This window comes from Mus musculus, chromosome 8 (assembly GCF_000001635.26).
Source record: "Mus musculus strain C57BL/6J chromosome 8, GRCm38.p6 C57BL/6J".
NCBI lineage: Eukaryota > Metazoa > Chordata > Mammalia > Rodentia > Muridae > Mus > Mus musculus.
This window is the reverse complement of record NC_000074.6, coordinates 24,956,987-24,969,814: the sequence shown is the minus strand read 5'-3', so window position 1 is coordinate 24,969,814 and position 12,828 is coordinate 24,956,987. Positions and strand designations below refer to the sequence as shown.

Sequence of the window (12,828 nt, the reverse complement as noted above, 5' to 3'; positions counted from 1 at the left end):
TGTGTTAAAGCCTTAGAGACAGAAGTCCTTTAGTCCACAGTCCTGTCCTGTTTTAACTTCTCAAGGAAATTTCTTTTGCACCAGGAATGTTGCATTTGTATTGGTTTCTTGGCAATTATATTTTAATTGTAGATGACATCTTTTATTAATTTAAATGCACATTTGCTCTACTTTAATGTTTTTGTGTTAAATTTTCCTTTACTTGATATAGTTGCCATCTCTCATACGTGGATTCCTGCTTGTCTGGGTCCTGGTTACCTCACCCAGGATGATTGCTTCTAGCCTCATCTGTTACCCGCAGACTTCATGATTACATTTTTCTTAACAGCTGAATTCCACTGTGTAAATGTACCTTATTTTCATTAGTCGGTTATCAGAGTGTGGACTTGTAGGCTATTTCCGTTTCCTGGCTGTTATGGGTAGAGGAGCAGTGAACACAGATAAACAAGTGTCCCTGTATTAGGATAGAGTCCTGTGGATCTGTGCCCAAGAGCTGGATCGTGGGGTAGATCTGTTTCTAGCCTTTGAGGCTTCTCCACACTGGTTTCCATGGTGGTTTCCACAGTTTGCATTTCCCCCAGCAGTGAATAATTCCTCTTTCTCCACATACGTGCCAGCATTTGCTGTCATTGTTTTAATCTTAGCCGTTCTTTTACTTTTTTAGAGATGCCTTTTTTTCATTAATTAATTTATTGACTTTACATCCTGATTGCACCCCCTGCTTCTCATCTGCCTGTGTCACAGTCCTGCTCCCCCATTTCCCATCCCCTTGTGCTTTGGTAAAAGGAGGACCTCCACTATGGGACCCACCCCAGTGTAGCACATCCATTTGTAGCAGGACCAAGCAGATCCTCTTAAAGTGAAGCAGGACAAGGCAGCCCAGCTTGGGTAAGGGACCCATAGGCAGGCAACAGACTCAGAGATGGCTCCCACTCTAATTTTTAGGGTACCCACATGAAGATCAAGGTGCATGTCTGGAACATATGTGTAAGGTGCCTCGTTCCCTCTAACGCATGGTCTTTTTTTGTGTTTTCAGTTTCTGTGAGCTCCATTGGGCTCATGTTATTTGACTCCATAGGGGTTCTTGACTCCTATGACTCTACCAATCACCCCCCATTATCCCACATGACTCCCTGAGCTCTGTGGGTATCTACATCTATTATTATTAGTAAATTTTTTATCTTTTATTGGTTATTTTATTTGTTTACATTTCAAATGTTGTCCCCCTTTCCAGTTTCCCCTCTGCAAACCTTTCCCATTCCCCTTCCCCCTGCCTCTATGAGGGTGCTCCCCCCCCACTCACTCCCACCTCTCTACCCTAGCATCCCCCTACACTGGGGTATTGAGCCTTCACAGGACCAAGGGCCTCCCCTCCTATTGATGCCCGATAAGGCAATCTGCTGCTATAGCTGCAGTATCCTTGGTTGGTAGTTTAGTCCCTGGGAACACTGAGGGGTCTGGTTGGTTGATATTGTAGTTCTTCACATTGTTGTGAAGGGGGCTGCAATCTCCTTCAGCGTCTTCAGTCCTTCCCCTAACTCTTCCAAAAAAAGTAGCTTGATATTTTACTATATCAATTATGATATAACAATTTCAGGGAGAATTTTTAATATATTTCAATATTTTTATTTATTTTATATCTGTTATGAGCTAGAATTTCAAGAACTTTATAAAATTATAATGATTAGTTCTCATTTGTAGTGGAAAGTCCTCATCATTTTATTATTAATCATGATGTTGGAAAAGAAATGGCAGCTTTTATTTTAAAATAAAGTATTCTCTCATTTATTTATGTTCAGTGGACCTGTTTTCAGGTCTCTCAGCAATTTCATGTATTCTTTCCTTTTTCTGGAGACAGGGTCTATCTATATGTCTGTAGAGTGTATTGTGGCCTCAAACTCACGTTCATCCTGCCTCAGTTTCCCAAGTGCTAGGATTATAGATGTGCACTGTTATGCCCAGAATGTGGTTTCTTCTGATTTGAAAAAAAGATTCTTTGTGAATATTTTCTTTATTTGTATACTCGTATCAAAGGGTAGACTATAATTTAATCTTTCTTTTTGGCCTTCATATAATTTTTGTCATTTTAATTGTTAATTTTATGTTATTTAGTTACTGTCACTCATTTTCTTCATTAAAAAAATATAATGTTGGAATTAACCATGCCTCGAGAGCTTGAAGAATTCCCCAATGATGGATCCGGGGATCAAGATGGCTCAGTGGGTAAAGATACCTGCTGCCAATGCTGAGGCCCTGGGCTCCATCCCTGGGGCAGAACCAATGCTCAGAAGTCTTGCTTTGACTTATACACACACATCATGCCATGCACATACACACACATTCACATGTGTGTGCACGTGCCTGTATGCATGTTGACATGTATGTACACACATGTACCTGTGTGTGTATATACATGCATGCACAGACATCTACTTGCATACCCACACACACGAAATTAAAATGTAATAAATTAAAAATAATAATCCTTCAATGAAATAATCATGATGTTGATCTTTTTCCTGATCTTTTTAATGTCTCCAGCTTTTCTTATGTCACTTAATTCTTTGCTTATTTTTTTTTTTCAGATTTGCAGGAATTTTCAGTGTGTAAATGCTTCTGTCCTGAATTATGACTGTGACATTCAGGGAAAATGTCATGGCCATGGGGTAAGTAGTGTTCCCTTTAGTTTGCTCATAGTTGTATTTCTGAGCCAATAGTCTTGGGGAGATTCGTGAGAGTTCCTAAGGTTTCTGGGTAGATGTTTGGAGAATTTGTTCATTGGTAGATATTTCATTTACCCCCAGACCTGTTCCACACTTAATTGCTGGGTGTGGTGATGTATGTCCACAGAGTGAGTTGTAATCTAGCCAGGGCTACACAGTGAGATATTGTCTCAAAGATATGAAGAGAAGAGAGACAGACAGACAGAGACAGTCAGTCAGTCAGACAGACAGACAGGCAGAGGATATTCGTGATTTTGTATGAACTTTTTAGCTTCCCTTCCGGAGTTGATTCAGAGCATGCTCACAGTTAACAAGTGGTACTTTGCTTGTTTTAAAGGTGTGTAACAGCAATAAGAATTGTCACTGTGAAGACGGCTGGGCTCCCCCACACTGTGACACCAAAGGATATGGAGGAAGCGTGGACAGCGGGCCGACGTATAATGGCAAGTACCCTGGAGGGCATTGGTGGGCCTCACGCTGCCCTGGCCGTAAGGTGGCATCTGTATTCCTTTCTTCACTTGCCACACAGCTGTGCACTGAAGCTGCTCGCTGTGCCTCCTGCATTGCTTGCAGACATTTCTGGAGTTTCATTTAGCCCGTTTCTTTCAGGTTTTTGCTTGTCCTTACTGATGAGCCTGGATTCCTGCTGTGCATGTGCAGATAATACTGGCCGTCTCTGGTCCTCTTCTTGCAGCTCTTGTTCTGTGTCCTGCTGTCAGCTTAGTGTCTGCCCACAGCTATTAGGACGATGTTCAAGGCTTTAGCGTGACTAGATGTGCCCTGCAGGAGTTCTGCAGCTTAGCTTCCAGATGCATTTCACTGTGCCTCGAGCAAGAAGTAATCCTTCATTATCTCTGAGTCCGCTGTTGCTCCCACTGAAGTCTTCTGTGTTTCTTATATGCGTGTTCCTCCTTACTTACCGCTCTCAATGAGTGTGCTCATTCTCTCTGTTCTCCTAGGCTGCTGCACAACACTGGCACTGGAATTGCTATTTAAAAACATCTCCTTTTTATCCCCTTATATAATACAAGTTCCTGGTGAGAGGATGAGCTGTCTCCTCTCCGGCGAACCCTTGATGGAGTAACTGGCTCTTGGGTTTAGTATTGCCAGAGACTGCCAGATCTTTCCAGAGTGGCCATAGCAGTTTGATACTATCCGCATCACATGCTGTGGTTCTTTTGTTACTTGTGATCAATTTGGAAAATCACTGTGGTTCATCTATCCAGGGTGACCTGAAGTGGTTGACCCTGTTCTGACTCATTGTCAGGTAGCATGCCACTGTTAATATCACATTCTCAGTAAAAGGACGTTGCACCATCTCAGATACCTTCATAAGAGTTAGTGTGATCACAGGGCAGTAATATAATAATACTGCGCTACTATATAGAGCATTATAATATGATATATTATATATAATATAATTTATTATAAAATAATGCTTTAATATAATACTGGCTGTGGTCAATGTATCACTTGTGTTGACGTATGATCCTTCCACACATAGTTTATCTCGTGGGTTTTTATGGCAGGATGTTGAGTTTTCTTTTTTCATCTCTGTACCGTGGGATGATCCCATGGTTCTCTATTCATGTGTTGATGATATTTTATTGATATTTGCACTATATACTGAGCTCTCCTTATATCTGAGCTGTCCTTATATGCTGACCATCCTTAGATCCTGAAATAATACCATCTTAATCATGGAGCATAATTTTTAAAGTGTGTTTTAAAATTTGACTTTCAAGTATTTTATTGAGGATTTTGTGTCTGTTTTTATGAAGGATATTCATCTATAATTCTCCCCCACCCCACCTCACGTGTTTTCTTTCTCTCTTTCTTCTTTTTGCATCTTTACTGAATTCTGTATAAGGGTAACACTAGCTTTGCAGAATGATGCTCGACGCTTTCCTTCCCGTTGTAGTGCATGGAGAAATGTGAGGAAACAGATTAAATAGAAAAATGCTAATGTGAGCCGTGTATAATCACCTGGTGTGTTCTGTGTGGAGAAGTTGACAGCTAATGTAACTGCCCATCACTGTCAATCCTGTCTTTCCAGCAAAGAGCACAGCACTGAGGGACGGGCTTCTGGTCTTCTTCTTCCTAATCGTCCCCCTTGTTGCGGCTGCCATTTTCCTCTTTATCAAGAGAGATGAACTACGGAAAACCTTCAGGAAGAAGAGATCACAAATGTATGAGTGCTTAGTTTTTTCTTCTTAATGTGTACTAAGTAATTTAGAATAATTTAAGTAATTTAAAGTAATTATTAATGATCTAGCATAGAAGTTGGCAATCTTAAAAATAGGGTTCTACGATATCTTACTGTTCTTCTGATGTGATGGCATGTAGTGGTGAATCAGCCATGATGGCGTAGGCTTGTGTAACGCACTTGGAAGGCTGAGGCAGGAGGATTGTGAATTCCAGGCTTGTCTGGACTATCTATTGGACAACCTACTGAGACCTTATTACTTATTTACTTACACACACACACACACACACACACACAAAGAAAGACTGGTGGCTTAGCTCTCAGACCAGGCAGGGAAGGGTGTGAGCAGCCTATACTGTAAGCAGTGGTCCTTGGGGCTCCTTTTGCCTTACACTGATTTTTTTTATATAATATATCTCTTGAATTTATTCTTTTTTAAATTAATCATTCCATTTGTTTATATCTCATGATATTCCACTTCCCGGTTACCCCTCCACCAACACTTCCATCCCACATCCACCATCCTCCCTCCCCTTGGCCTGTATTCTTGATAGATGCAAATGGGCTTTAGGGCTTGGCATTTGACTTAGGTTTTCTAACTAGGGAAAACATGGGATAAAGATAAGACATGTGTTGGGAAATTTCCATGTCTTCCTTTAATGGATCCATTCTTACATAGGAAGTTTGAACTCTCAGTTTTGAAACCAGATTTTAAGAAATAAGTTTTGATGTGAAAAGGTCTATATAATTCAGACACCTGATATTTTTTAGTCAGTATGTTGAATTTTCAGAGAAATCCATGTCAAAACTCACTTCTAATATATTGAATCAGTGTTTAGCATAAAGGGCATTATAACTAGGTCAAAGTTCAAATTCTTTGTCAACAGTTTGGTAAAAAATGTGGGCTGAAATTCACATAACTGAATCAGGGCTTATTTTGTATAAAATGAGAATAATAATATTGCCTACTTTGTGGTTTTAATAGTAACTAAATTTTTTCTGTTATTTAGTAATTAAATTTAATTTAGTAATTAAAGATTAAATGAAGAAAGCTCAACAAAGCCCAGTGCAGGCATGTGGTTCTTTTATAGCTCTAATAATAATGACTCCAGATGTCCATGCAGACTGTAGGACCCGCTTGTCCCTTACTGTGTTATACTTTCTTGGAGTGTGCTGCTGTAAGCTTCAGAGTCAAAAGTTATTCTGCCCTTCTCTCCCTCCTCTTCCTCCTCCTCCTCCTCTTCTTCCTCCCCACCTCCTCTTCCTCACTGGCCATCGCAGGTCTAACTGGCCAGTCCCTGCAGACTTCTGAGTCTGAGTCGGTGGTTTCCTTACGTAGTGAGAGCAGTCTCCCTCTCATGCCTGCGCGGCAGACTCGCTGGCCCCTCAGTGGAGTGATGCGTGTTGGTGTCATTCTAGCCACTGAACTTGTTGACTTTTAGAGTGCTTGCTTCAAATGTGCGTGCAGCCTCACAACTTGCTTTTAATTTTCTTTGAATTTAAGAAAATCTCAGGAGAAAAAGTTACAGATCACTGGCCTTTTTAGTTGAATTTTACAGTTTCTTAGGATTTTCTGGTTTTTGAATACTGAAATGGTGTTAGGAATCCTCTCTATTCCCACAAGGACAAGATTTGTGTGAATACTGTTAAAAATACAGAGACCTTGGCTACCTCTCTGGTTGTCACTACCAGCATCACCAACGTTTTATTTTGCATTAAGGAAAATTGAAGCCATGTATAATGTGTTCTGTACAAATGTTTTGTCATGAATTAACTAAAAGTAATCATGTCTTTCAGGTCAGATGGCAGAAATCAAGCAAACGTCTCTAGACAGCCAGGAGATCCTAGTATCTCCAGACCACCAGGGGGCCCAAATGTCTCCAGACCACCAGGGGGCCCAGGTGTCTCCAGACCACCAGGGGGCCCAGGTGTCTCCAGACCACCAGGGGGCCCAGGTGTCTCCAGACCACCAGGGGGCCCAGGTGTCTCCAGACCGCCAGGGGGCCCAGGTGTCTCCAGACCGCCAGTGAGTCCTTTGCATTTTTCTCCAGTCACCCCATCTAGAGATGCTGTACATTTCATAAAAAAACTGTCTTTCCTATTGTGTTCAAGTATTGTACATTTAAAGACATAAACGGGAGCTAGGAGTGTGTCTCAGTGGTGATGGCCATCCCTAGCATACTTAGGACTTCAGTCATAAGGTTTGATCTTCAGCCCCAAAAACAAAAAAGAAAGATTAAGAAATGGTTACAGCTTAAACATACATAACTTTACTATGTATTGGGGAATATTGTAGGTGGTCCTTGAACTAAAGGAACCAGCAAAGTTCTGGCTCAGAGGATGTGAGAAATGAGTTATTCAGACTTTTTTTTTTTGCCTAAAAATGAGGAGTGAGCACCTGGGTCTGCTGTTTTCTTCCTGCCAGTTCTTTATGGTTTCAGTAGCTGGCATCCCTTGGATGTGCTAGCAAAGACTGGGTGCTGAGCACATTTCTGCCAGTGTGTGATAGGGTCTTAGGAAAGCGTGTATGCTTACTGATACGCAATAAGTATTACAATCTTACCTTCTTTTAAACTTTTTAAAAAACTTTTATTTATTTATTTTAAACTCCAGATTTTATTCCTGTCCCAGTTCCCCCTCTGACTGTTCTACATCTCATACCGCCTCCCTGCCCCCTGTCTCCACAAGGATGTCCTCACCTCCCATCCCCCACCCCACCAGACCTCTAAACTCTCTGGGGCCTCCAGTATCTTGAGAGTTAGGTGCATCTTCTCTGACTAAACCCAGACCCAGAAGTCCTCTGCTGTATATGTGTTGGGGGCCTCATATCAGCTGATATATGCTGCCTGGTTGATGGTCCAGTGTCTGAGAGATCTTAGGGGTCCAGGTTAATTGAGACTGCTGGTCCTCCTACAGGGTCGCCCTCCTCCTCAACTTCTTTCAGTTTTCCCCTGATTCAACCACAGGGGTCAGCAGCTTCTGTCCATTGGTTGGGTGCAAATATCTGCATCTGACTCTTTGAGCTGCTTGTTGGGCCTTTTAGAGGGCAGTCATGATAGGTCCCTTTTTTGTGAGCACTCCATAGCCTCTGTAATAGTGTGTCAGGTCTTGGGGCCTCCCCCTGAGCTGGATCCCACTTTGGGCCTGTCACTGGACCTTCTTTTCCTCAGGCTCCTCTCCATTTCCATCCCTGTAGTTCTTTCAGACAGGAACAATTATGGGTCAGAGGTGTGACTGTGAGATGGCAGCCCCAGCCCTCACTTGGTGCCCTGTCTTTCTCCTGGAGGTGGAGTCTTCAAGTTCCCTCTCCCCAATGTCGGGCATTCCATCTAAGGTCCTCACTTTGAGTCCTGAGAATCTCTCACCTCCCAGGTTTCTTATACAATCTGGAGGGTTCCTGCCAACCTCCTACCTCCCAAGGTTGCCTGTTTCCCTTCTTTCTGCTGGCCCTCAGGGCTTCAGACCTTTTCCCCCACCCAATACCAGATTGTATTACCCTCTCCCACAACCCGTCCCCTTTGCCTCCCAGGACTCTCCCTCCCTCCCCACTTGTGATTGCTTCCTTCTCCCTCCCAAGTGGGACTGAGGCATCCTCACTTGTGCCCTTCAGCTTGTTGACCTTTTTGGTTCTGGGGACTGTATGTTGGGTATTCTGTATTTTTTTTTGATAATATCCACTTATTATGAGTACATACCATGCATGTCCTTTTGGGGCTGAGTTACCTCACACAGGATGGTATTTTCTAGTCCCATCCATTTGCCTACAAAACTTAGGATGTCCTTGTTCCTAATAGCTGAGTAGTATTCCTTTGTGTAAATAAATAACATTTTCTGTATCCATTCTTCTGTCATGGGACATCTGGGTTGTTTCCAGCTTTTGGCTATCACAAACAAGGCCATAGTGGAACATTTGCCCCTGTGGCATGGTAGGGTATCTTTTGGGTATATTCCCAAGAGTGGTATAGCTGGATCTTTAGGTAGATCTATTTCCAATTTTCTGAGAAACTTCCAGATTGATTTCCAGAGTGGTTGTACCAGTTTATTATCCCACCAGCAATGGAGGAGTGTTTTACATCCTCTCCAACATGTGCTGTTGCCTGAGGTTTTGATCTTAGCCAGCCTCTCTGCCCCTCTGAAGAGCTCCCAGTTGGAAGGCTCCACAGGTGGTCTGCTACAGCCAGGGCCACAGGCCTACAGGACACCTGAAGTAACCCAGGGACAAAAGAGGCAGACTCCAGAAAGAGTCACCCAGACCAGAAAACACCAGGGACAACCAGATGGTGAGAGGCAAGCGCAAGAAGCAACAGAAGCCAATATATATGGGCATCATCAGAACCCAGTTCTCCCACCAACACCAATACATTTGAAAATCAGGAAGCTGACCTAAAATCCTATCTCATGAAGATGATAGAGTCCTTTAAGGAGGATATAAATAACTCACTGAAAGAAATATAGGAAACCACAGGTAAAAAGGTAGAAGCCCTTAAAGAGGAAACAAATAAATCCCTTAAAGAAATATAGAAAAACACAACCAAACAGGTGAAGGAATTGAATAAAATGATCCCAGACCTAAAAGTAGAAGTAGAAACAATAAGGAAAACACAAATGGAGGCAAACCTGGAAATGGAAAACCTAGGAAAGAGGTCAGGAATTACAGATGTAAATATCACCAACAGAATACAAGTGATAGAAGAGAGAAGCTCAGGTGTGAAGATACCATAGAAGAGGTTGACACAACTGACAAAGAAAATTCAAAACATAAAAAACTCCTAACCCAAAGCATCCAGGAAATTCAGGACACAATGAAAAGGCCAAATCTAATAATAATCAGAACAGAGGAGAATGAAGATTCTCAGCGCAAAGAAAATGTCTTCAACAAAATCATAGAAGAAAACTTCCCAACCTAAAAAAAAAAGAGATGGCCATAAAGGTACAAGAAGCCTATAGAACACCAAATAAATGGGATCAGAAAAGAAAATCCTCTTGTTACATAATAATTAAAACACTAAACCCACAGAACAAAGAAAGAATATTAAAAGCTGCAAGGGAAAAGGGCTATGTAACATACAAAGGTAGACCTATCAGAATTACACCAGACTTCTCAGCAGAGACTATGAAAGCCAGAAGAACCTGGTCAGAGGTCATGCAGACTCTAAGAGAAAACAAATGCTAGCCCAGGTGATTATACCCAGCAAAACTCAATCAACATAGATGGAGAAAACAAAATATTCCAGGTCAAAACCAAATTTAAACAGTATCTACCAACCCAGCCCTACAGAGGATCCTAGAAGGAAAACTCCAACACAAGGAAAGTACCTGCACCAAAGAAAAGACAAGATATTAAGCATCTCACAACAAAGCCAAAAGGAGAGACCCACAGCACATAAAGCCACCTACAAAAACAAACATATCAGGAACCAACAGTCATCTGCCTTTAATATCTCTCAATATTAATGGACTCATCTCACCCATAAAAAGACATAAACTGACAGACTTGATACGCAAACAAGATCCAGCAATTTGCTGCATACAAGAAACATACTTCAATAACAAAGACAGGTACTATCTCAGAGTAAAAGGATGGAAAAAAGATCTTCCAAGCAAATGGTCCCAGGAAATAAGCTAGAGTTGCCATTCTAATATCCAATAAAATAGACTTTCAACAAAAGTTATCAAGTGTGATGAAGAGGGCACTTGATATTCTTTTGGACTTTGGGTATTTACACACAAATCTGCTGTGCTTACCTCATCCCTCATCCCAGCTGGGGCCCGTGGTTATCCCTCATTTGTCTGCACTGTTGGTACAGTACCTAGAACATCCCAATAGCAAACACTACCATCAATAGATAGTCAATTGTATGTACCCCTGGCCAGCTAAATAGAAGAAAAGAAGAACCTCAGAAAGAAAGAATTGTCATGTTTCTTCCATAAATAAATTATACGTGGGGCGAGTTAGGAGGGCTGGAGCGATGTTGCACTTTTAGAAGACCCAAGTTCAATTCCTAGCACTTACATGATGGCTTACAACCATCTATAACCCCAGTTTCAGGGATCCAATAAGCATCTAGGTACACACAGGTGCATACAGGCAAAATAGTCATACATATAAAGTAAAATAAATATAAAAAATGGAAAAGAAAATGATAGCTGTTTAAGAAGATAGTTGTGGAGGCTGGAGATGGCACTGAGCCATCTCATTCGTCCTTACTTGGAGACAGGGTTTTAATAAAGTTTCTCAGGCTGGCCTTGAACTTACAATCCTCCTACACTAGCCTCCTGAGTATTTGAGATTACACATTTGTGCCACTGGGCTCCCTTTGTAGCTATTTGAAATGTACAATAGGCCACCTTAATCTAGTCATTCTCGGAACACACTTGCTCTATAATTGTAACTTATGTGTTGAAAGGACTCCAGTGTGTTTTCTTAGCACTTTTGCCAAAAAATCAGTTTCCCCAGGGGCTGTACAGACATCTCAGGAGTTAAGAGCACTGGCTGCTCGTTCAGAAGATCTGGGATCTGTTCCCAGCACACTCGTGGCAGTTATCACCATCTTTGGTTCCCATTCTAGGGTACCAATACCCACTCTGGATCCTCGGAGACCTGGCATATACAGGGTATTCTTACACACAGGCAGGCAGAACATGCACAAAGTAAAATTTTTAAATCCTAAACCAAAACAAAACTCATTGACTTAGCCTGAGAGATGGTTCAGTAAGTCAAGTGTGTGCCTTGAAAGTTTTTTTGAGACCTGAGTTTGAATCTTGAGATGTAAAACTGGGCATGACAGCAGAGGTCTGTAACCTTTGTGCTCCCAAGGTGAGACTGGATGGAGGTGGAAACAGTGTCCAGGAGCACTGGCAGCAGCCAGCCTGGTGTACCCATTGTGAACAACAGAGACTCTGTTTCAAGATAGGGAAAGGCACGGACCGCTACCCAAAGATGCTTTTCTGACTTCTCTGGCATGCACACATGCACATACACATGGCACACATCACACACACAGTTGGTCTCAGGTGTGTGGGGTTACTTAACCCATGCAGCTGGATTTGACCGGGCTTGTACTGATGGTAGGTTGCCTTGTTTCTCTGAGCATTTCACTGTGTGAGTTCTTGATGATCCAAGTCTCCTTATTCGTGAAGCATCTGTCTAGTTTTCTTATTTTCCCACCAATCATGATAGGTTGTACGTTTCTACAGATGTATTCGTTTCTCCAGTCTTTTCAATTTGTTGCCCTGTTATTGTTCATAGCAGCAGCTTAAGGGTTGTTTGTATTTCTGCAGTTCCACTCTAATGCCACCTCTTTCTGAACTTGTATTTTCTTTCTGATAGTCTTGTGCCTTTGTTGCTTTTCCTTTTGCTGTGATAAAATACCCTGACACAGTGACCTAAGGAAGGGACAGTTTCTTTTTGACTCACAGCTCCAGGGTACAGCCTGTTGAGCTTGGAACGCAAAGGCAGTTGGATCTTGAGAGAACTGGTTCCACCCAGTCAGGAGGAGAGCAATGTGAGCTTTTCCTCTTAGGCAGCCCACAACTCAAGCCTAAGGACTGGTACCACCCTCCGTCACAGTGGGCCTTCCAGCTCCAGTACTCACGATGACTCTCCACAGGCGTGAAAGCCAGTATCAGCCATAACGCCTAGATAATAGGATTTGGATGTTATCTTTTCAGAACTTCAGTTCTTATTTTACAGATGTTTTCTGTTTCATTTATTTCCCCTCCATCTTTATTCTTTCTTTCCTTCTATTAACTTTATCATTATATAATTTCCTTCTTACAGATTGTTATGGGTTAGTTTATCTGTACTTTTCTAGATTTTAAATTATTGCATTAGGTTATTATTTGATAGTTTCTCTTCTTTTGAAATGGCATGTCTTCCTTCTGATAAAGATATTTATT

General features: G+C 41.8%; 1 protein-coding gene across 3 annotated transcripts in view; it reads left to right on the top strand.

Annotated features, from left to right (window-relative positions):
* Positions 1–12,828, top strand: part of Adam9 (a disintegrin and metallopeptidase domain 9 (meltrin gamma)) — a 67,430-nt gene that overhangs the window by 47,226 nt on the left and 7,376 nt on the right. The window contains exons 17-21 of one of the 3 annotated variants that reach the window (NM_007404.2): positions 2,586–2,666; positions 3,061–3,166; positions 4,780–4,912; positions 6,727–6,884; positions 6,939–6,955. In NM_007404.2, the coding sequence (NP_031430.2) occupies positions 2,586–2,666; positions 3,061–3,166; positions 4,780–4,912; positions 6,727–6,884; positions 6,939–6,955 (495 nt within the window). Of the gene's footprint in view, positions 1–2,585; positions 2,667–3,060; positions 3,167–4,779; positions 4,913–6,726; positions 6,956–12,828 lie in introns of all 3 variants that reach the window. The other 2 variants (XM_006508986.4, NM_001270996.1) reach the window with 2 other exon arrangements.